The 25,384-nt window shown below is 39.4% G+C and overlaps 1 protein-coding gene across 9 annotated transcripts in view; it reads left to right on the top strand.

Moving 5' to 3' along the window:
- The window catches only part of carmil3 (capping protein regulator and myosin 1 linker 3), a 128,754-nt gene that overhangs the window by 71,001 nt on the left and 32,369 nt on the right, over positions 1-25,384 (top strand). For 8 of the 9 annotated variants that reach the window (XM_044133283.1, XM_044133284.1, XM_044133278.1 and 5 more), the window contains 6 exons: positions 2,418-2,527; positions 4,158-4,235; positions 12,359-12,435; positions 15,974-16,078; positions 24,752-24,821; positions 24,923-25,004. In XM_044133283.1, the coding sequence (XP_043989218.1) occupies positions 2,418-2,527; positions 4,158-4,235; positions 12,359-12,435; positions 15,974-16,078; positions 24,752-24,821; positions 24,923-25,004 (522 nt within the window). The remainder of the gene's footprint in view (positions 1-2,417; positions 2,528-4,157; positions 4,236-12,358; positions 12,436-15,973; positions 16,079-24,751; positions 24,822-24,922; positions 25,005-25,384) is intronic. The other variant, XM_044133280.1, reaches the window with a different exon arrangement.

The raw sequence follows: 25,384 nt of genomic DNA, 5'->3' as shown, positions 1-25,384 counted from the left end.
GTCATTGGTCAAGAAACATGAAATCCAATATCCTGCTGGAAGATAGACTGTGGTAAGAAAAAGATAGGCTTGGCAATCAGTAACAAAACTGACAAAATATCAACAATTATCCTACAATAAAAGTTGAAATCCCCAAACAAGTTGTTTACACCAGGCCCAGATGCCTAAATGCTCTGCGTTACTGACGTCTGATTGGCTGACAGTAGTTTACCTGATTAAGAGTAAAGTGAATTTTATTGGCTCAATCAAGTAGTCTTCATTGGCCCAAATTTAAGGGGCTAGAAAACAAGTCAACCTCATCCCTCCTCCAGCAATAGACGCTTATCGGTATCTGATGTTTATTCTGTGTAACACCAATTGGGTCTCATCTTTCTAAAGGACGTTGCCTAAAAAGTCACGTTTTGTTCCCACATTATTTTGCAGATGTGAGTCATGTATTAAGGGACAAGAAATGGGACCTCATGCCAAATGACACCTTTTTTGCTAACACTCAGAGCATTTGTCTTTCATGTCTTTGAAAATAAACCCTGTGCTTTTTCTGTGAACTTTGACTGTCCTAAATATTCCCCACTTGAGTATTTTCTTGTTCTTTGTGAAACAATGGATGACAGATTGTTTGAAAATGGCCTTGCAGCTCTTCCCATGCTGATTTAAAAAAAAATGGCCTCTCTGCTCTCTGTGGTGCTTGACTTAGTGTTCACACACACATGTGCACCCCCTCCCACCCATCCACACACACACACACACACGATTTTTCATATCAACACAAAGTCAATGACTCTGTCTCACATTTCTTACAGTTGATCAAGTGTGTCTGTTAAACAAATGTAATCACCCACTCAGTTTTTATTCGTCTTTCTGCCCCGGATGCAGCTTTCCTGTGCGTCTTCACACAGCGGATTAAATTAAGGATAGGCTAAATGCAATATTTAAGGCTAAAAGTGTCGCGTGTGTTCCAGATAGGGACCCTGACACCAAGTTAGCGTGTTATAAATGAGAGTTTTTTAAAAGCCAGCAAGATCAGACAGCGATTCAGCAGGATGCAGTTGGTATGACCTTGAGTTGTAGTTGTTGGCGTGACTTTGGAGAGGCTGACCACTTTTTGCTGAATATTTATAGATCTCTCTCTCTCTTTCTCCCTTTTTTCCTCTCCTCTTCCTTTTCATGTGATTCTTAAACACCTGCAGTGCCTTTTGAGTTCAATGCTTCTACATTTAGTCAGAATACGACCATCAGCTTTAATGTTTTTCAATGGAATTTTACTTGATCGAACAGCAGGAAGTAGTGATTAATTGTGAAGTGAACCAAAAAGGATGCATGGCTTTCAAAGTTGTTGTTTTGTTTTTTCCAGAGACAATTTGAAGATGGCGTGCCCTGTATTTGATCAGTAAAACCAGCTTGGCTCTAGAGCAGTCTCTAGATTATTTGTTGGAGAGCCTACATCAGTGAACGCTTTTCACGTTTTGCTACAGATTTTTAGTTGGAGCTCTGTCTGGCCTCTCACTGGGTCATTCTAACATATGACCCAACTTGGATCTAAGCACTGTAGCTCTGTTTTTAGGATCATTGTCCCTCGTGGAAGTTTTACTTTCAGCCCAGGACCTTTGCAGCCTCTAACAATTTTATTTTTTCAGCTCCATATGTCTTCCCCCATCATCTCCTGACAGCTTACAGTGCTGCTGTAGAAAAGCGTAGACATGACATTTTCTTCAACCTCAATATTTATTAGTCTTGTCCATAAATTCGTGATTGTGACAGGACAGAATGTAGAAAGACGCTGTAAGTGTGCGCCAGAGAAACAGCATGAACACACTTTGGTGATAAAGTCGGGTCATCTTGATGGGTTTCCAACGTTCCCCCCGCTCACAGCAGCTGATTACTAGATGGATGGTGGGGGGGAGGATTAGACTCTCTGTCCCCTCTTCCCGTCATTTCCCTCATAATCGCTACAAATTAAGGGATGAGGAGCTTAGCGCCTCGTCTGCTTTCGAGCAACACGTGGCATCTCTGCCTTCTAGCACAGATGCTCTTTGAAGCAATAGAACGGGCAAAGCGCGCTTCCTGCACCTGCTGCTGAGGGCCCAAGATGATTCCCTTACTGTATTGTGTCTTTGTGCAACGAGAGGTACTTCAGGCCTGTGATCTGACCTTGTTTTGGTTCAGGGTGCACTCTGAAAGTACGATAAGGAGAATAGGTTTTTTATAGCTCCTTTCTTATGAAAACGTATTCAAGAAAAACCTCCTCTTTAGTTGTTTGTTTTCACCCATTTTGCCTCTTTTTGACGCTTTATAATCTACAGTTACTTATTGCTCACCAACAGAGTGTTGAAATTGTCACTTAAAATGAAAGGGAGTGTGATTATCAGTGCTTGAATTGCTAAATGATGTATCCCTTAATTTCTGTTTTACTCCACCAGGTGTTGTTTCATTGTCTCAGGCTCTGTGTTCAAGTGACGACTATTCCAACTCTCTGCTGCACCTGGACCTCAGCAAGAACCCCGGGGTTCTGTCTGGAGAGGACGCCACGGTGGGTGACTCTTATCAAGCTGCATGGCCCATGTCTGCTGTTTTTATAAAGTTTTTTTTGTCTGGAAAAGCTGCATAGAAACTGACTGGATGAATCAGACCTGCTAGCATTGTCATCTCAGACTAAACAAGAAGCATCTCTGACAAATTTCCAAAACTTTAGAGTTGAAAAATGTACCACAATTTATCTCAGGTGACACTGAGAATCATTGCAGGCAGCCCAGTCTGCCCGCTATATCAAAGAAGATTCTTCTAGCTTTCTTACATTACTTCTGGCAATATTGTGAAAGCATGAAAAGTGAATCACCCAGTCAGTTCACCGTGTCTGCACAGCGTCTACAGACTGACCTTCTGAAGCTCAGCTGTGCTTCAGCTGCTTTAGTTCCTTTTGGAAGCCTCCATCTTTAGTTCCCTCTCTCAGTTTTTGAGAACTAACTGTTTTAAGGGTCCTGCACCACAAAACAGTTGATCTCAAATCAGTACATTTTTCTGGGATGTTGTTTGAACAATCCGAATTGCTAATTGACTACAACATATCGAACAAATTATGCAGATATGTGTTTTTGGGTATGTCTGATTAAGTGTTGCACCTACAGTACCTTGCAAATGTAATCAGGCTCCTTGACTTCAGATGTATTTGTATTATTTCATAAAAACTTTTATGTGAAAGACTAACACAAAGTATAGTCCTCATCCATCACTTGTAGACAGGATTTGTTGCAGCTTTTGTTTCTTGCCACTCTTCCATAAACATCACATTAAAAGCTCTTAGAGGCTAACGCTTGGAACATGGCGTTTTATAAAAAAATCAGCTTCCGCAAAACTTTCTCCCTGTTGTGTTCCTTTTATCAAACTTATCTGTTTGTTTGCCAACAAAGTCTGGTTCATTCGGGGAGGTGTGAATGTGCAATCAATCTTTGATGCGGACAAAAAAATAAAACGAAACTCTGGTCCGCCTGAAAACCTAGGCGGACTAGGTTAGGTCTTGGTTCGGTTGAAGTAAATTCTGGCGCGGTTCAAATGCGTACTGTATGTGAAAACCAAGCGGACTGAAGACCGCTCCAAAAGCAGGAAGCTGAACTGTGGCGCAGAGCATTCTGGGGAAATGCAACCAAAACAAACACCAGAGTCCAGTGCTACCAATAGAAATAGCTACTGGTCTTTTACCAAAGACAAAAGAGAACTACAACCACAAAAACCTGACGCTACTCCGTTTTTGCTTACATTTTGCAAAAAGGGAAGTTACGTTCTTGTCTTCTTCAGGGGTTTTCTTATTGTTTCCTTCAGTGGTTCTTGGTGCAGCGCCACCCCAGGCCAGGAGGTGAACAAGTTTTTCAAAGGGTTTGGTTCTGTTGGTCCCTACTCAAACAGAGACTAACAGACTACCAGGTGTGAAAACACCCTAAATTAACAGCCGATTGAACTGGTTTTCACTTTATGGTCTAAAAATATGGGGGCTGAAAACACGCCACACTATATTCCAGTGGGTCTGTTATATAAAATCCAAATAAAGTATGTTGACGTTTGTGGGTATAACATGAATCTACCTGAATTATCTCACAAAAATGTCTTTAAAAGTCTTTAATGTATTAATTGCCTGAAACGCATCATTTGTTTTCCTTCCTCTGCAGAACCTGTTCCTGTTCTTGGCCCAGCCCAACTGCCTGGTCCATTTAGACCTGTCAGGGACAGACTGCACCGTGGACTCGGTTTGTACTTCCTACCTCTTTTTTTTTTTTTTTTTTTTTTTACAGTCTCCGTCCTCCCAGAGCTGTCTGATTTCATCTCCCGGTACGGGATTCAGGCCAAGAAAAGTGAGCGGGTTACTGTCCTGAATGCAAATAGCACTGTCATGCAAAAGCCTCGGCTGACTCTGTTATAGAGCCGTTCTGTGAAAGCTCCAAGGTGGCACCGCCTTGGAAATCTGTAGCCGCTCATGAATTATACGGATGTCTTTCATAAAACTCATGGTGTTTTTTTATATATATATATATATATATATATATATATATATATATATATATATATATATATATATATAATTATCTGTAAGGCAAAGTGACAAAGTTGTTGTTCCTGCGTCTAAGCTTACAAATCTGCACGCCAGCAGTGTCTCACCCCATTAGCAGATTGGCTAACAGCTGACGGGGTGTGAGTGCGTTCTGTCTGAGAAGAGTTCAGTAACTGTCTGTGAATGTGTCTGCCTCCGTATGTCTCCGCCTGATAAGGCCTTTCGGATTGTGTCACTGTTTTCATTGAAGACAAAATGTCAGCTCAAAGCGGGAGTCGGTACGTTCTGGTGTCTTTATTTTCCAAGGCATTATGGGGAGAGTAAAAAAAGATGTCTGACTCCCTACTTAAGAGGTCGCGTTTATTGTTCACCCTTTCCTCGCGTCTGTTTTATGAGAGCCGTGTTAATGCTGATGGCACACAGCACAGGCGGCTCGATTAAGGTTGGGTGATGGAGATGGATGTTGTTGGTTTTTTTTTGGTTTTTTTTCCCTGGTTGTTTTCATATCGGCGTCGGCTGCAGGGACAGTTGAAACCAGAAGTTTGCATACACCATATAAAAAAACATGTGTGCCTGTTTTCTCATTACCAATCACAAACTGTTTTTTCTTTTGTTTTTGTTTTTTTGTTTTTTTTTGGCAACGTTATAAACATAAAAACAAATCAAGAGTTGATGTTGTATAAACTGTTGGCTATGTAGACGCAAATATTTACACAAGATTAGGCATTGCAGATGTCACACTAATTCTAAAATCAAGTTATTCATCAGAAATTTAAATGTTTTGGTAGTGCTATTTGGTCCAAACATCAAATTATTGGTTCAGATAAATTATATCGTTTTGAGAACTAACCCAACATTGTAAGGCGTTGCAAAAACACGAGGAAGGTTTTCGAATGACGTGAAAAGTAAATGTTCCAAGTTGTTGGTGAGCAAAACAACAAAACACAATGGCCACTTTCCAAATTTAATTTTTACTAGAGAGATTCTCGTCAGGTTTATTTTATCAGTGTGTGGAAAAGCAATATATTCTATTCAGCCTAAAACTTTGTACAACATTAAAAACAAAACCATTTATGACGGCGGTAATTACAGGGATGGTCTGGTTTGTTGCGTCTTGGACAAATTTCTGTACTTCAAAGAGCCATAAATGCTGTCCTGAAGGAGAATTACCAACAGTTTGTATTCTCATGCTTAAACACACATTGTTGTTTTGTTTTTTTTGCTGCGGGACAACGATCTGAAACACATCAGAAACTCAACTCCTAAATGGCTCGAAGAAAAAAAATCAAATGAAACCATAAAAAAAATGTTTTGTTTTGATGTGGCTTAGTCAAAGCCTGGACTTGGATTTCTTTGAGATGGGATAACCTCAAAAAAAAGAAAAAAAAGAAAGCAGTATTGTAGGCGAATTATAGCAATTCTGCCAAGAAAAGTGTGCCAGCCTTCCTCCGTGCTGATGTGAAACACTCTTTGTGGATGTTTAATGGAAGCTGATGCTGCCAAGGGTGGCAAAGCCATTTATTGGGTTCAGGAGGTCGGCATTTTTCCATAGTTTTCCTTTGGACAGCCTTTCCCTTTTATAAAAAAGAAAATTATGATTTGGAAAACACATTTTGTTATCCTAAAATGCCATAAAATATTAAATATGCTCACTTTCCATTGTATATATTTATTCATTTTAAAGTGTGAGTAAAAAACTAATTTATTTTTTTTGTTATGTCTTCAATGCAGCAGCCAACCTCATTCTTTGTTCACAATGCTTTGATATATTTTTGGCCAATAATACTGCAAAAAAAAAGACACATGATTGATGGCTGTCAGCACTAATGATTTTGACTCGTCTTTCTGCAATACCTTCGAAATTGAATGCTTTAAATGTAGCACCTCTTGTTTGTGCACACTGTGAAAAGATATTTCTTTTGTCTTTTCCTGAATGCTATTCGATTCTAATAATTAATAAATCAAGCAGTCTCCATATACAATTCAGACCACATGTTCACATACATCAAGTAAAAACACATCTTTTCTTCTTACTCTCTGAAGCTAAACCAGATTTACATCAATTACAAGTCATTTCTGTCTGCAAAATGTCAACTATCTAATTCTTATATATTTTATTTTTTACTCTATTTTTGACGTTTTATCTTAAGAAAAAAGCCCAAATACAGTTTGGGTCTATTAAACTGCAAACAAACCCTTTATTTAAGCACCTTTAGGAAACTCTAAAGTAGGGGTTAGCTTCAGCGCTAACAGTGGCTAATGGTCTTGGTTTACAAATTATTTGTATTTTTTTCTGTCCCTGTTTTATTCTACTAGTGCCAGGGAAATAGTTTTGGAGAAGGGGAGACTTCAGAGTAATTCAGAGGAAATCAATAGGTAGTTTCAGAAAGGGTGTATCGATAAATCTAACTCAGGATACAGGGTTGAGCTAAGTTGAGGGTTAGCTTAACTTGGAGCTAAAACACATACAGTGAACACAGAATCTACAGAAAGAAAACTCCAGGTGAGGTTTCACAAATTGTTACATTGGATTTTGTGTTTTCATATCAAAATATCTCATGGCCTGAGATCCTCTGACAACTCCAGTGCTAACCTAAACCTGTCCAACTGACAGAAAAATAAAACTGGAAACTGTTTCAAGGCATGCTGGCTGAGCATCCATTATTATCTTTCCCATACGCACAGAGAGACGGGCAAGGAGAGGGGGAAAACAAACCTCCAAAATTCACTGTTAAAAACTGAAAATGCTCAGTGACCAGAAGCATTCTGCTGTTCTAAAAGATAAATGGATTTTACTCAGTTTCACACATCATAACCAAAGGTGCTAATTAATGTGGACTGTGCTGTAAATACAAATGTAGAAAATCCTTTTTGGCTTCAAAAGGTGTGTGTAAATACACAAATCAGAGAAACACAAATATAATGAGCTATTATTGAAGGACATCTACACAGATGCAGGCAAAAACTAGAACGAACTGTTTAAGCATTTTTCATTGGAAGCACTGACATCGAAGTTGTCAGTAAAAAGGTATAGAAAGCCAAGAAGCCAGGTAAAATCTAAATGAAAATCAATAAAGAGATTGCCTATTCAGTAAAAATGCCCTAATTTTGCAAAACAATATTAATGGGAATGTTTACAGCAACACAGCATAACTTTGTGAATGTTAAAATGAGCACAGTTAGTCAGTTCCCTAGTACATACAAACAATAGTCCCGACCACAAAGTTGAGGAAACTACTAATTGGTTTGGGAGAAACAAGGCAAAACTACGAGAGTGTTCCAATTAATCATCTGACATGAAAATCCAGGGGAAGGGCCAAAAAGATTTCAGGATTTGCAGATGGTTTGTGTGGAAGAATGGGTCAAAATGACAACCGATGAAATACTGAGAGGCTTTCCATAAAGTACTGAATACTTTATGGAAATTCTGCAAATGCGTGCAATACGTTTTTCGTACGCCATTCCAACTTTATGTGTTGAATTAATTTGTTTCTATTTGCTAATATTTGCAATATTAGGTGGTTGCTAACATCTGATGTAAATCTCAGTTGCGTCATTGGGAATATTTAAACGTTCTGTAACACGGATAACTAACTTCTCACATAAATATGGAAACCGTGACTTTTCTTTCTGCTGGATTTCTCTGGTTTCACTTTTAAAAAATTGTCCCAATGGGTTTAGCTGCTCCAGGTCTTCTAGTTTTCTGGTTTTCTGTCATTTGTTTGTTTGCTTCTCCTGCAGCGCCTCACCTCACACTTTAAACACCCCATTAGAGAAGAAATTGTCAAGCAGGAATCCGTTTCACAGAGAAATAGCCTGCCCCGAGAAACCAATCTCCCTTTAATGTGGGGCACAGATTTTGTTTTGAATTCATTCAGGGGGTTTTTTTTTATATTTTCTCAAACTCGCTTCTCTCCGGGATCCGCTCGTCTTGTCGTGTCCTCCATTTTCATTTCATTCATCCTTGAGAAGTCCCAGAGAAACTCATCTTTGTTCTTTTTTTTTTTTTTTTTTGGTGTTAGCATCTTAAATTGAATCACTGATAAGCTTCTGATTTGAATCTGCATGCGTGTTCAGACTGTGGCTGATTAGTGATGCTGCGTGATGGATCACGTTGTCAGGAAATACCTGAACCTGTCCGATAGTGTAACCTCTCACTAATGACGAGACGCTCCCTTTTTTTCTTCCTTTCTCTCTCTCTGTCTCTCTTTCTCTCTCTCTCTCTCTCTCTCTCTCTCTCTCTCTCTCTCTCTCGCTCTCCAAGCGTTTAATGTTGTCCTCTTGAGTCCTACAAACTCATTCGGGTCATTTTGTTCTAGGAGTAATTGGCTCCATGTTTCGTTCATTTAAAGCTCTTTATCTAAAGCTGACCAAAACCCCTCACAAGAGAAGCGCTTGATTTAATACGCCCATTGATAGATGGACGATAGCATTATAGGTTTACATTGATTATTCACTGCATGTACAGGAACTGAATGTGTCTCAGCATGCTTAATCTAACCGTCTCTCAGGATGTCTTTCCTCTTTAATGTAAAACTGTACATTTGATGAATATGTGCGATAAGAAGTTGAAGAACAGTAGGTAATTAATCCTCTCCACCCCCATCCTCCCGATATGGGCCTCAACTTTGATTCAGTGCTATACGATTAAACTCTTATTGCTCATTTGGTCCCTCTGGCGAGAATTGGTGCAGTTATTTCTGACAGATGAGCGCTCTCTGTACACACGTTGGCAGATTGGTAGGAACACTGGCTGCTGAAGCCGGGCAGCATTAACCCAGTGATGGATCAGAGTGTAGAAATAATTGATGAAAATAAGTTATCTTTATATCTCCAATGGTGTGTCTTTTATTTAAATGGCTGCTCGCTTTGGGAGTCGGTCTGAAGGAGGAGTGTGGTAAGGATGGGTTAAGGGATTAAGCAATTCAGTTGAGAAATTTGATCATGATTGCTTTAGCACTGGAAAAAAAAAGCAAACAATATCTTACCAAGTATTTTTGGTTGAGTTTCTAGGGCAAGTTTCTCAGTATGGTTGAAAAGCTAACTCACAAGTAACTTTTCAGAAAGAAGTAGAAGATTGTTTTCAGTCAGTAATTCCTTAATATTGATGAGAAAGTTCTAGTTCCATTATTTCACTTCTGATCTTCTTAGTTCATGTTAAACAAGATATGTTTAACATGTTGTAAGTGAAATAATCTGCTGATGGAACTAGTAATTCTTCATCCAAACAGGGATTATTGACTTAAACAATCTCCAATATCCTGCTGAAAGGCTATCTGTTAGTTGGTTTTGTCTCAGTTCAAGTGTACTAATATATTTACACTAGAAACTCGACCAGAAATACTTGGTAAGATTTTGTATTTTTGCAGTGAAAACACTGAGAATTCAAGTAAATCCAAATCAAATAATTTTCTTTGTCCCCAAGGGGAAATTTCAAGGTTCATAAGTAGTGCAAATAGTCTCAAAAGTCATAACTCGGACAATAGAAATCATCAGATTCACACGTGGTACTTAATATAAGTAGGTAGTAAAAAGTGCAGTGTGATTTATGACTGTGAAGTATTGAACAAAATTAAGAGAATCCTGCGTTGTAGCTTAAACGTGCAGCACTATCATAGCATCATTACTGTGAGACGCATTGCAATTGTGAAAGATTTTATTAATCTGCAATGTATTTGGTGTGTTAGATGGACTCGTCTGTGCTTTTAGAGACCGGTGAGATCATTGTGTAACAGTGAATAAAGAAGAATGTCAGCAGTCTGATCTTTAGTGGAATCAATTTGGCCGTTAAAACTCGCAGCGATGGTGTCGCAGTAAAATATTTACCGGATATTGTGCAGCCCCCACCGCAGTAGATTACTCTCTTACAGCGTCTTCTACATCAATCAAAGTGATTCTATGTTTACAGCAAGCAAGTTGTCAGACTTCTGCCAAGGTTGAACGATTTCTAATTTAAAAAAGCATCAAAGTATGCAATTGCTGTTACGGAAACACTGATTTTTGAATCAGATGATTATGAGTGTGGTACAACAAATGCTGCTATGCTAATAAACTTTGTTGTCAGCTAGCCTAATGCGTCTGCTTCCTCTCCTTTCAAAATAAGAGTATCCAACATAGGTAAAGCCTTCGCCTCTGTGTTCATAAAATTGTTTTACTCTTACCACTTCAGGACAGTTTTAAATCTGAAAGCCACTGAATCATGCTTCGCCGAAGAGATTTCACTTTGTTCCCCCATAAATTGAGCTCTTGTGTAAATAATTACCTAATGCCGCTTGAAAGATTTATAGAAGAGCCTTGATTTAGATGCGACACATCTAAAAACAAAAACAAAATCAACAAAACTTTTTTTGTGCACAGAGTCCCGACTAGCTGCAGCTTTAAAGCTAATCTGTTTCTTGAAACTAAACCTTTACGGCTCTTGGACCACATTCGGCCCTTGCCTGACCGACCTGCGTAAAGTTAACAGACGAAGAAGTATCGGCTGCACCGTTGAGTTTTGATGGTTGCCTCTACCCTTTACAGTTCTGTTAGTTTTAGGACAACCATTGAGTTTTATGTTTCTTTATGTTCAGTGGGATACAGTGATGAATAATTTAATTCAAACACCTGGCAGATTTAGGCTCAAAGCAATCTTTTGATTTTTTGTCTACGCGCTTCCTCTCCATGGAAACAATATTAAAGTTGCGCAGACTAGAATCTGAATAAAACTCTATGAAAGGAGCTAAAGATTAGGGTGATGATAAGGAGGGCTTCCAACCTCAAAGACGAACATCTTTAAGTTGTTAAAATGCTAGTTAAAAAAATAAGAAAAAGCTGCTCATCCTTGCTCAGCATCGACTGTCAGGCATGTTTTTACAGAAGTTAATGGCAAAGAGCAAAGTTTTCTGTATGCTAGTTACTGTGTACGTAAACTACTTTTTAAATGTCTTCTTTAATTCTTAGTACAATTAATGCAACACTGTTTTCCCACTTTTCATGTCCCGTATTGGTTTCCGAAACCCAGCTAAACTCTTATTTATTTCTACAAACATCTTAAATTGAGGCAGAACTACACAAGCCGTAGCTCAGTAATGAAATTGTAAAATATAAGAGAAGAAGGAGAACTCCTCCATAGCTCAGTCTTTTCTACTAATAATCATGGAAAATGGCAGCTGGTTTATTCTTTGTTTTAATTAGAGCTCTGGTAGTTCCTTTCAGTTGTCGCTTGTTTCTGGGGTTTTTTTGGGTTTTTTTGTTTGTTTTTTTTTTTAAGTTCATTGCTGCTTTGGGGCCAGTCGTTGACGGCGGTGGATTTGGTCTGCCTCAGAATGTCACAAGATAAGTTCAGAGGGTTCTCCTGAGGTTAATTGAAAGGCGCGTTGAAAAGCAAACAGTAATTAATTATAAGAAGTCTTTTGGCCTTTACTCATGCGGAAACAAAGCATACTTGATCCAGAATCCCCCATTGGTTTTCTCAAACCAACCCATGTTTTTTTTTTTTTTTTTTTTTTCTTGGAGCTAATAAGAAGTTGTTTTTCTCATTATTCAGTGGTCAACGTATGTATGCTGGCAGTCATTTCTAATGTAAATGGAAATTGCTTCGTTACCTTACTGAAATTAAAACTTGGGAATTTGATGTAAAAACGTAGCAATGCATGTCAGAGATAAATCATAAACACATCTCAGCGGATGATTTTTGTCTCACCTGTGATGCTTTTGCTTTTCGATGTCCTTCAGTCTGCGCTCCGGCATTCGCCTCACGGCTAAAATAACTGTTGTGCAACACGATCGCCGAACAGTTGTGGATAGAGCTGTGGTATTGATCTGTCTCTCTCCTGGCAGCTATTCGGGGCCCTGCTGCGAGGCTGCTGCGCCGACCTCTCCTACCTGAATCTGTCCAAGAACTCCTTCTCTCACAGGTGGGCATCAGATATCTTTCTTTGTTCATCTTTTTAAAAAAAGAAGAAGGAAAAAAAAAATAACTGAGGAGACTTTTAAGAGATCCTTTTTTCTTTTTTTTTTCCTTCAGCTATATTATGTTTAGTCTGGGACCTACGCTGAGAGAGTTAGCGTAGTTCCTCCTCTTCCGCTGAGTCGCTCTTCCCTTCCCGCATATGTGTTTGCAGAATGTGTTGGTGATTTTTTTTTCGTCCATGCACACATCTCTGTTTGCCAGCAAGTTTTCAGTCTGTCAAGCTCTCGTTTGGATGCCCACAAGTTTTTTTTCTTTTCTTTTCTCTTCTTTTTCTTTTCCTTTTTTTTTTTTTTTTTTTTTAATGTATGCGTGTCTCTCTGTTTACCTTTGCTGGAAGGCTGGAGAGGTTCCGGCTCTCGACAGACCGGGTCCCCCAGGGGCCCGGGAGTTTCCCTGCTCAGCATATTGCATTACAGAATTACAGGGTGGGAGAAGCTGGTGAAAAATGAGACTAATTTTAGATGGGGAATTATTATTTTTGCAGTCCCCGGGCTCCCATGAAAGCATTTTTGTGTGTGTTTGTTCTGTCTTTGCATCTGCTGGATCTCTTTTTTTGTCTCCTCGCCACTCTTTTTTTTTTTTTTTTTTTTCTGTTTTTCCTCACTGACCCATCCGCCTTTCATCATCTTTCCCAGCACTTCCCTCCGTCTGTCCTCCTGTTCATAGTTCCTCCCACCTCCTGCCCGTCCTCTGGTGTTTTAATCCACGCTTCCGGTAAGGCAGCCCCGGTGTTGCCGTGACAGCATGGAGCCAGGAGGCTGAACGGGGCCGATAAGAAACGGCCCCGGCTGCTGATTCTCATAAATACGAAACCCGGGCCTGGACCACCTCCCCTGTCCGCCGCACACGTACACGTGTCTCCCCTGCTTTCGAGAGACATTGAAGCTGTCTGTGTAGATGCTGTTACACACACACACGCCCACACACACTTGCACTTGTGGCTCAGAGTTGCTGATAAAGCTCTCTGGGGAGGGTAACGCGAGAGAGACGGCGACACCGTATCTGCCCGGGCGACACAAGCCGTTGTGTGTCTGTGGAGAGACTCGACAAGCTGTATGCTAATCGTTAGAAATGAACCGAGGAAAAAAAAAAAAAGAAGAGAGAGAGGTTATCGCTCCAGCTGCGGCTGTAATGCGGCTCCCCACCTATCTCGATGACTCTGTCTTCCTTTCTTCTATTGACCCTTTCCATTTTTAGCCTGCATAACTTCATTTGCTCTCCATTTTCTCCGTCTTTATCTTGTGCCTAGTTTATTTACTTTTATCGCCGTGCCAAGTTAACATGCTATTATCTGTGCAGGGTGAATTTACTAGAGGATTTCATGTTTTGTCACTTTAAAACCATTATCTGGGTTTTACCAGGATCATTGGGACCAGAATTGAAACAGAGTAGCTCAGAACTGCCCAGCGCAAGCACAATCTCCCAATTCCTCCTGCTACTTCCTGTTGTTTCTTCGTCGTGCAACTTTTTATTGAAAAAGGTGATTTTTTTCAAAATGTATATGTTTACATGAAGCAAATTTATTTTTATGTTTTCAAGTTGCGCAATTTTATGGCTTTTGAAAACGCGGTTACCATGTGCTACTTTCTTTTTCACCAAATCTTAACAAAATTGCAGCGGCGTTAGATTTTAGAGGATGTAGGACTTTTCCTTTTGTCTCTTTTTGTCAAAAGACGGGAAGGTGTTTCTCCCAGTAGCGCTGGGGGGTTTGTTTTGGTTGTGTTTACCCAGTCGGCCCTGCGCTAAAGTCCACTTCTTGCATTTGGAGCTGCCTTGGCCGTCCACATGTGTATTTGAACCCCACCAGAGTTCACTTCCACCAAACAGAGACCTAGATTTTTATTTAGACCAGAGTTCTCCTTTTTGGACCGTCCAGTTACGCCTTCACACGTCCTCAAACAAACGAGGACTTGTATGAGTTGGAATAAGCTCGACTGCCTATACGTTCAACCAGTTCGACACACTTTGAGCTGTTTTGGAAGCGATGTGCAAAAAAATGAATTCATATTGAATCGGGGGACTAAATGCAAATGCACGCCACACTTTTCAAATTTCTATTTGTATTTGACAAAATAAAAGAAAAGCTCTATTTGTCTAAACAATTCAAGGCATTTCAACCTAATTAATCCTACTTTCTTTTTTTTCAATAACCACAAGCTGCTTTTATTTTTATCTGTCGCAGGCTGAAGATGGGAGGATTCCTAAAGAGTTATAGTGAAAATAATGATCCTTCATCCTAGTAATATCCTGTGTGTGTGTGTGGGTGTGTGTGTGTGGGCGTGTGCGTGTGTGTGCGTGTGCATGCGTGTGTGTGTGAACCTGCAGGATGTGGAAATGGAAAAAAAACAAAACACAATCCAAAACAAAATCCATTGAAGCTTGTAATCTTTCATTATCCCTAAAGCCCAACTTGGCAAGCTATCAGTCAAGCTCTGATTGTTCTAATTTTGACTCCTGATCATCATAAAGCATTGGGTCACGACATACACAAGGACAGGGTGGGTGGGGGTGTGTGTGCGGGGTGGGCACGGAGTAGGAAATGTTCTGAACTGAGCCAGGAACCGGGAAGGCAGAATGATTCGATCTTTTAGTCCTAATACGTTACATTACCGCTCTCATATCCACGCACCAGCTGTGGCAAACGCATGAAGACGTGGAACAAAAAAAAAATTCTTATTATTATTATTATTTTAAAATTGGCTCAGCAATCAAAGAGGAGCGCAGAGGGCAGCTTGACAATACATATCCGAGATTCAGGTGATATTACAGCTGCAGCTGCAGGCCGAGTATTTCTGATTAACCTCGCCGTAATAGATGAACTCAGGATGAACAGACAGGAGAAGACATCTTTTCACAATACCAGCTTTATGAAGAAAAAAAAGATGAAGCAGGTGATCATTTTCTGAAAAAAAAAACAAAAACTCCATCTTTCCTCTGCCGCTCATCACTTCACCCTGCGTTCCCGTACAGCGGGAAGCAGAAGTGGCAGCTTGGTTGCCGTGACGAGTGCTAAACACATCTGAACCAGCTCCCTCTCTCTCTCTCTCTGTCCTCTGTTGACAGGCTAATTTACTGTATCTGCCGAGCAGATGGTTGGCTGAGTTGTTATTCTTACCTTTTAAGGTGGCAGCAGTAATAAATGCCAAGACCCAGTGCTATATAGCGCCTCCTGGATGTAATACTGGCCTAAATGTCTCTGCCGGCATCTGTCTGCTTTAGCACAGCCACATTTCCTCTCTGTCAGCTCCCCGCTCATCTGCTGAACGCTTTCCGTCGCTCTTTATAAGCTTTTTTTTTTTTTACCCCCTCCTCCTTATGTCGTTCTCTCTCTGTTTCTCGTTCAGTCTTCCATCTGTTCTTGTTCTCGTCTAATCACTTTTTATGTACTGTCAAGGCTCTCTGGCTGTGATCCGTCTCTCTCTATTTAAACGTCTCTTTCTTTCTTTCTTTTTTTTTTTGTCTGCTCTGTTGTGCCTTCCCAGGAGAGGGAGAGACTCTCTGCCGACTTTCCGCCAGTTCTTCAGCTCGGCCTTCAGCCTGACCTATGTCAGCCTGGCCTCCATGAAGGTCCCGCCGGATTCGCTGAGGTGAGACGTGGGCTTCAGCGGCCTCTCTTAAAAGTCTGCCAGCGTCTATAGGCTGGGCAAAACGACTGTAATTAATTAATTCCCGAATCGTTTCTAATTGAATTTCGAACCAATGTGATCAGTTTGAAAGCCGGTTTTACAGCCAAAGTGACCTGTAAAAAAATAAATAAATACATTTTAAAGGTCTGTCGCTTTTTAAGCGATGCATAAATCAGCGTCTCTGCCAGACTCTGTTCTAATGAAGGTCATAAAGCAGCATCGACAGTAAAGCGGCGTGTTAAGATCATTTATAAAAATAATCACATTAAAGTTTAAAGTGAGGGTAAGGGCAGTAAAGTAGCCACAATATTAGATTTGTATAAAACATAAGTACACCTTGCAAATGTAAATCACGCTTTTAGTCAGCCTATTGATGCCGATCCCTCAGTATACACACAAAGGAAGGTTTTTTTGTTTTTAGCCTTTTGTATTCAAATGATCTCCAGTATATGTCTGCAGAGCATTGTTCCTGAGCCCAGGGGAGATAAAGACTCAGTGGAAACATGCAGTAGAATAATGGGGATTTTCTACTAAAACTGTTCCAGTGTTTAACAAGGACTGGTGCTTGAACTAGGCTCGACTGCTTCCATAAAAGGACCTGTTTGGGTTTCCACAGCCACAGAAGTAGCTTATTCCTTCATAATTACACCAGTCTTCCACCCTTTAGTGGGTTAGTATTCACAGATTCGCTTGTTTGTGGATGTTTTTATAAAACGTGACCCCAAATTATTTGTGGAAAATCCACCTATTGGCTTTTTTTTAATAGGGCATATCTAAAATATTCAACGCAAACTGCAGCTAGGGAAGCTGTAATACCTTGGCGTAATGCTACTTGACACACTATTGGCTATAGTTTGCAAAGCAGCCAATCCAGGTGCAGTCTTTCTTTTCCTTGACGATGATTGGTTGATGATTGTGGAGATAAATAAGCCTGTAGATGTTAGCTTCTGCAGTAGTGCTAAGACGGTGCTCACTGTGTGTAAAAATGCTTATTAAAAGTGTATTTGTTGTTGGAACTATTAAAATAGGTATTTAATTCTCCAAAAATTGCGTGGGTGGATTTGTTCCTTAACCCTTGAGAAAACCGGCGGTTCTCTATAAATCAGTAGAAACGCCTCATTCAGTAATTATGTCATCCAGTTGCAGCGCACTATTGTTCACTTTCTTTGTTTTGGTGGTAAATACAACCAAAACAAACCCGCAAGTCTTCCACTAGCTGGAGTAATGACACATGATGTTTTACCGAAGACAAAAGAGAAACCCTACAACCGCTAAAATCTGGCGACACTCCATTGGTTCTTGTTTCGGCGCCGCCACAGGCAGGAGAGGACTTTTTTTTTTTTTGTTTTTCAAAGAGTTTGGATCATTTGACACAGAGCGGTGTGAAAGCGAACTGCACCCACTGAAAACGTAGCAAATGTTGCCATTTTGGCCCCCAATCAAACCGAGTCTACCAGACTATCAAATGCGAAAATGCCAGTAAAAAAATCTCAAGAAAACTACAGCGTAGCACCAGAAACGTGAGAGGGAGACTTTCAAAATCATTGAGACACTTTGAACTGACATAAACACCTTTTCACTGACATGAATGTGGCTTTGATTCTTCAAAGAAGGTGAAGAAGCTATGACTTCCTGCCCAGGTGATGCATGGACAGGCTATTTAACATCCATAATGGTAATGTTCTTATTGATAATCCTTGTGCAGTGCGGTTCATCTCTCTTTACTTTTTATGCTGAATGCCACACATTCACACACACACCCACACGCACACACACCCACACACACACACGCACACACACACACACACACACACACACACACACACACACTTCCACCAGCCTCTCACCTCTCACTGAACTCACAAGAAAAAGAAACTGCTGCCTGGAACACTCTTGCAATCCAAGCACTTTGATTACAACTTCTTGGATCTAAGAAGTATAGGAGTGGTTTTATTTCATTTATATATTATTTATTTATTTCACCAAGAATTTACAGCTTAAGAAATACCATCATGTAGCTGCCTGAGGAAAAAAAAAAAAAAAAGCTGTGGTGGTTCTTCCACAAAAGGCAACCTCTCCAAGTTCTTTTCTTCTGTCGCCTAAGTCACAAAATCACAACCACAAAAAACGTTTTATTGAAGATATTCTGAACTAAAAATAGTATTAGTTTGTACCTATCGACAGAGGATATTTTGGAGAAACAAAAATATCTCCAAAACCTTTACTCAATACTCAAGTTTCACTAATCCAAAAGTGTTTTTAGAGCATCTATGATAACAGTAAGAAGTCCCACTTTGTGTAATCTGTATGAGATGGTTATTTATTTATTTATTTATTTTTTTACATCTGATACTGATATAAATATCTCAGATTTAGTATCGACCAAAAGCGAAACTAAATCTGAGTGCTGAATTGACTTAAAACGTTTCTTCTTTTTTTTTTTAAACACACAAATATACTGAATTACAAAATTATTTGATAACCCTGCACCAGTCCAGCACACTTTAAATACATCAATAGCTTCACACACTTGGTCAGACATGTAAAAACAACTTTAATTTGTTTAGTCAGTTCAACTAGGAGTGTAAGAGCCAATGTAGAATAAATAATAAAGAAACTGACAAAAAAAAAACAAAAAAGGTTGACCCACCTTAGTCAAAGACATAAAATTAAAACTTCAGCAAATCTTTGGTCAGATGGGTTAGAAAGCAGTTAGGAATCTAAATGTAATGTAGCATAAATAATAAAGTATGATGTTACTCAGAGCACAAAGCATAGAACTAAACTGAATAGATCAGGCCGTATGGATCTGGCACCTTTAATTTTTTTTCCAGTATTGCGACCAAGACAGATATCAATTCAAAGAAAGTTTTTTTTTTCTTTCTTTTTCTTAAAGCTTTTGTGGATCTCCAGTGGTATTTTAAAGAATCTCTTTTTGGTGTAAAACAATCCAAATGATGTTTGACCAGTTTAGATATTTAGTATTTTAACTATAAATGATCAAACATATTGCAGACCGTTTTGCTTACCCCTTTAGTTTACAATAACCCTTTAATTTACCTCTTAAGCAGCGCCAGCATCACTAATCATCCGTATGTTCTCAAAGAGTTTACAGTCTGCTCAACAAAAGGACTGTCCACTCTCCAACTATAAGCAGGTGAACACTAGTTTGGACCACAACTAGTAGATTACTTACATTTTTTAAAAAAATTATTTTTGAATGTTTGGGGAATCCCATAATCCGTGGCGCCCTGCATGGAGAGCCATAATGCCTTTAACCTTGTGTGTTGCAGAAGCTCGACAGCTGATGAGGCTCTGAGTGTTGAAGAGTTGAGAACGATCCATTTTATTATTATTATTATTATTATTATTATTAAATAATGGGGATTAGAAATAGAGCTCTAAATTTGTGTGAATGAACTTACACAACTTCAGCATCACCACTTTAATGATCATATTTCCGCTGCATCACACGGCCGTAATTACCCAACAGCAAATTGGGCCCCCCTCAGTCAGCAGGTGGAGATTTGTGTTGATATGGGCTTTAATGTGCTTCATGTGCTCTGCTGAGGGTAACTGTACCCTGAGCTGGACTCATAATTAGGATTTGGTGTTAAAAATAGCAAAAGTAAAGTCTGATAGACAACACTTGTTTGTTAAATGACCATGTCCTCTGTTTTAATCATGTACGTATGATGTACTGATTATGTGTGGTGTTCTTGTTCTGCCTGTATTAAGAACATTCTGCTGACTGTGTCTCTCTGACTAATGTTTCACCACCTGTGACAGCCACTTGGTAATTGAATCTCCTCTCCTCTCATTTGGAATGTCTTTGAACAAGAGGCGTCTACTTAGTGTGCAAAAAAATAAACTCCAATACAAGCAATTTTTGTTTCCGTGCAGTAAATTTCGAAGTTGTTTGATAAATAGTTTTTAAAAAACAGAAATCACTCAGGCGGTGGTCGTTATCAGCCAATTTTATTTTTTGTTTTCACTCGTCATTGAACGCATCAAAAGTGAGAATTATTTTATGTTTGGTTTGTAAATGTAACATGTCAGCAAACTTGATTTTGTGGTTCAGTATTTGCAGATTAAACTCTTTGTGAACTTGCTTGTGGAATGTAACTACAAATTATTTGTGGAATATTTTTTTATTCTTAAAGAGCATATAATATTCGAAAGAACGTGGCTGCTTGAGAAGCTGAAGTACGTTAGCGCCAGTGATGTCAGTAACGCGTTAATTTGTAACGCGTTACTGACGTCGGACCACTTTTTTCAGTAACGAGTAATCTAACGCGTTGCTATTTCAAATCCAGTAGTCAGACTACAGTGACTTTTCAAAATCACTGTGCGTTACTATCTTCTTTTGTAATTTAATCATATTTCCTCGACGCGTCTTGTCGAGTGACCGACATCTCTATTCAACAGAAATGTAAACAATGGAGGGAGATGCGCATTTTGTTGGTGGAAAAACTGGAACTATTTTGAATTTCTGTCGCCAAGTCCGATTATTATAAGCGGCTATGGGCTTCATTTTTTTAAAGTCGCTTGCAAACTTAATGAATGGCGGGTTGCGCCCTTTGGGCTCGTTTTTGGAAATAAGCAGAGACTCATAATAAATCCCAGAATTTGTCCGTCATTAAGGTAGTTTTACTCAGTCTCTCCCTGTCCATTATTTCCCGGATGATCCGTCCCGCTGTGTCTTTGTTAATGTCAAGTTAATATATTACCTCTGAATGACGTCGAGCTTCGCGTTGCGCTCCAGAAAACTGCAAACATCGAGACTAATTTGAACCGTGCAATAAACGTGAAAACAGCCACGAATAAACATGTCTGTAGTTGCCAATAATTATAATGGCAACTTAACGCCATTATAATTATTAATATTAAGATAAGTGTCACGAATCTGTGCGGCCATCTGAGCTGTGGAGCTGCAGGAGGAGATCTGTGCGCTGTGACACCAAACGCAGGGCCGTAACGCAGAACCTAGAGGCTGGGTGAGAGGAGGGTCTTTAAAATCCTTCTTAGAGTTTTCCAGACAACAGTGGACCACAAAATTATTCACGTTTTTTTATTATTTTTTTTTACTGTTTTTTCTACAATCTCCTCTTCAGTTCAACCTTATCAGTGGAGACACATTGTTGATGTTACCATTATAAAATAACTTACAATTAAGAATTGGCAAAGATCAATGTTATTTTCACAGGAGGTGGAGCGTTGTTGTTAGCAGCTGCTGAAAGTAACTAAAAAGTTACTTTTAGTGTAACTTAGTTACTTTCCAAATCAAGTAGTCAGTAATCTAACTAAGTTACTTTTTCAAGGAGTAATCAGTAGTCCGATTAAAGTTACTTTTTCAAAGTAACTATGCCATCACTGGTTAGCACAATGCTACTTTACATGCTATTGGCTGACGTACGCAAAGCAGCAAATCCAGGAGCGTCATTGATTTTTCTTGACTCCGATTGGCTGTAATCCCAAAAACGAAAATAAGGAATGTGTTAGTTTGTTTGCTTCCATGGTCATGCTGAGAAGGTTTCCACTGTGCATATCAATACATGTTAAAGGGTCGTTGGTGTTTGAACTCTTGCAAAAAGCAGGTACAGGGATGGGTTGTGCTGAAAACATTGGCTCTAAAAGCCAATGTCTTTGTGAATCAGAAGAGCAAACTCCCGTTGAATGAGAGCTGCCCATCCACTGTCTTGCCCCTTTCGCTGCGTCGCGGCCTGTCATGTGTGAGGATATGGGATCATATTGATATGTGAAAAAAAGAAATGGTATCTGTCAGTCCACTCAGTCAGTAGACAGCAGTGAGGAGGAGAGCGCATCGCCATAAGCCATAAACGTTACCGCCATCTGTAAGGGCAGCAGCATTTGGCTGTTAAGTACAATAAATATAACAATAAATCATTGTAAATGGTTGTGGTAACTATAAATTTGTCTTTTTGTTAATTGAAAGTTTAAAATTTTACACAAAATCACATCAGTACATCTAATTAGGAAAGTGTAAGACTTCTCAGAAAGACACTAAGTGCAAAAGAATTTAATAACATACAAAACATTAATTTTTGATAAGAAAAGCTGAGGCCACACATAATAGCAAATGAAGACTTGTCCCCGTCACTAAAGTGAATATAAAGTCCTAATATATATAGAGATACAATCTTGTGTGTGTGCGTGGGCTTGCGCGGGTGTGTGTTGTAGTTTATAGGAAGAAAATTCAAATTAAGTCAGACCTGGAAGAAATTTATGAATTTGCATTACTAAAACACACCAATACCTGACCAAACAACCATCTTAGTAGGATCTGTTTTATTTGCACAGTTTTTTTTATTTTTCTGAATTTTTTTATTTTCTGAAGAAAAGAATTTTATTAGATTAAAAAAGTTCAACAGCTAAACTATAAAAACAAATGTAAATGTCTGAAATTGTTGCAAAATGAAAAAAAAACAAAACCCTAACCTAATTCAACGGATCAAACCTAAAAACTGTTTCTAGATCTGTGAAAGCACCAAGATGGAGTTTCCTCAGATGCACTTTGTTGTGAGTCTTGTAAAAAATAAGAGACAAGATGAGTGACATGATCTTATAACCTCTTCCTCTTTTTTTAAGTACAACATAACTAGCTACTTTTGAAATGAAGTGTTGCTTTATCAGATGAGTTCACAGGTGATACCATCTTGAGGAAGAAAATCAAAATTGTCAAGCCAACAAAAAAACAAAAACAAACAAGAACAAAAAAAGATGCAGCATGCCATTAGCCTTAAAAGAAGAGTCTGAATTAGCTCTCCTAACAACTAAATCCAATTGAATCCATCACTCTCATCTTGAATGAATCCCTCAGCAGTCTTGACAGATCCACCTGTTTGTCAGTCAAGGTCGGTAGAAATGTCAGAGCACGTTTGTTGTCGTTGAATGGAGCCGGTCGTGCTAAAAATATACCCACCTACGATGCTGGAAGTCGCTGTTGGTGAAAAACCTGGAGGAGAACATTGACGGCGTCTAAAGCCGGAGTGAGAACTCAAGTAGGATAGTAGCAGCGGTGACGGCGGCAGTCATAAAAACCATTAATTTAGGTTATAATTGGTGTGTTAAAATGTAAAAAAAATCAAATCAATGTTTTACGTTGGGTATTGAACTTTTATTTAATTTTGTAATTTTGGATTTTTCTTTAGGTACGTAATCAATTTGATGTCTTTATGATTTTCTCTTTTACTTTTGCATAAACAGACATATTTTTTATTAGGCCGAATTAGGCATTGTTTTCATTTATTGATTATCTATTTTTTTTGTCGGTCCAATTTTTGTAGCCTACTTCATGTTGTCAGGCAGGTACTTTTGAAGTGATGCATTGGAGTAAAACTGAGCCCAAAAACATTTGGTTAATAACTCAGTTTAACAAAGGGTGTTATTACTTTTCCACACTGATCCAGGTTGGTTTGGATAGCTTTTTTTTCTTTATTAAACTGAGTTCCCATTTGGTTATTAGATTGTCTTTGTTTGGTAATACATTCGGTGTGATTTAAGTGTCAAAGAAGTAAAAACAACACAAACCAAAGTGGGCAAATACTTTTCCGCAGCTCTGTATGATTTTGTTTCTCAATTTGTATTTATATCTGCATTATGCAGACTGAGGGAGCCTTTTTTTAGAGACCTAAAAGATCGACTATCGACTGCCTTCAGATTTTTCTGCCATTGAAACTAATCTTCATTAATTTTTTTTTCTCTCTGCATATTGTTTTAGGTTTGCAGACTAAAATAGCAAGTGCGTGCAAAGGGTTGTTTGAAAACTCGCCATCTGCCCGTTAGTCTTCCAAGGTTTTCTTCTACAGTAGATCCAGTCGACTAACACGTGCGTGTGGACTGGCCTTCAATCGGACGGTCCGGACCGAAGCGTCCTGCGCTGACGGGACTCTGTGTTCTCTGCAGCTTTGGGAGATCTGCTACTGAAACCACAGTGGCCAAAAGCAGAGAGAGTTTCTCCAACATGGATAAACAGAGTGCAGTAAATTTCCAGTTGCCCCTGTAAGGTGCACAAGCCTGCTGTTAACAAGCAAGAGCTAAGAAACAAACAAAAGCAGAAACCACAATCAATAGAAAAACAAAAAAAAAAACAAAGCAAAACTGGCAGCAAACGGAGAGCTGCATGATGGATGATGGATGCCAGCCAAAATGAAACAGACTTTTTTTGTGCTTACCTCCTTCTGGTGCATCATTCTTACTTTTTTTCTTCTTTTTTTTTCGCAGGAAATTTTCTCCATTCTCCTGCTGTGCATCCAGCTGAATTTGTGCGCTTGCATAATTTTTTATGTCCCATTACTGTTTGGCCTTAATAAATATTGAAAGCTTTTTGAAGCAATTCTTCTTTCTAAGCTACTTTTCTCTAATCTTTTAAGAAGGCTCTAAAACGTTTAGATGTGCACGGGAAAATATCGAACAAGATGCGCTGGGGCGTTGATCTCATTCAGATTCTCAGAGGGAGGAGATTCAAGGTTGGATTTATGTGGAAGAGGAATCCATTCTCATTTTTCCCCATTTCTTAACAGCGTTCCCATCTCTTCCGCACACGTTTTCCGCCATTGTTATTTTCTTCTCTGTTTTTTCACCCCTTTTTTTTTCTCTCCTGTTTTCTTTCAGAGCTCTCTTCTTGGGTTTGTCCAACAACCCTCACATCTCCGACCTTCACCTGGACATCAGCAGCTGTGAGGTATCGTCCGCCGGCCCTCCCTGCTTGCGTGGATCAACTCGTGATCTTTCTCAGATAAGCCTCCCGTCATGCTCCGCTCCGCTTTTTGTTCCTCCCCACAGCTGAGGTCGGCGGGCGCCGCCGTGATTCAGGAGCTCTTCCCTCGCGTTTCGTGCGTGGGGACTTTAGACGTCTCTGATAACGGTGAGAAACTTCAACCTGTCGGCACACCCTGCAGCGCGTTAGCGCCGTTACAGCCGAGGTGGTTTTCAGTCGCACAAAAAGAGGCTTTGAATGGAAATACCTCATATATCACCTTTTTTAATTTGAGAGATGAATCCTTCAGTTTGTGTACAAATCGCTAATGATTTTATGAAAGTGTTGACGCCGACTGCTTACCTGCTGACAGCGGATATAGATGGTGGAAGATTGAACTAATATACGTTGCCTTGTTCCAACCTTAAAGAGGAAGTATTATGTGTTTTCCAACCACATAGAGCCATTTTATAGAACAATCATGTAAAGGTTACCTTCAGGTGTTAAACAAAATGCTGTAGATATCAAACATGTCTTGAAAGAAAAAT

The sequence above is a fragment of the Gambusia affinis genome, linkage group LG12, assembly GCF_019740435.1.
Source record: "Gambusia affinis linkage group LG12, SWU_Gaff_1.0, whole genome shotgun sequence".
In the NCBI taxonomy this organism is placed as follows: domain Eukaryota; kingdom Metazoa; phylum Chordata; class Actinopteri; order Cyprinodontiformes; family Poeciliidae; genus Gambusia; species Gambusia affinis.
The sequence above is the reverse complement of the archived record's forward strand: the minus strand, read 5'-3'. Positions and strand labels throughout refer to the sequence as shown.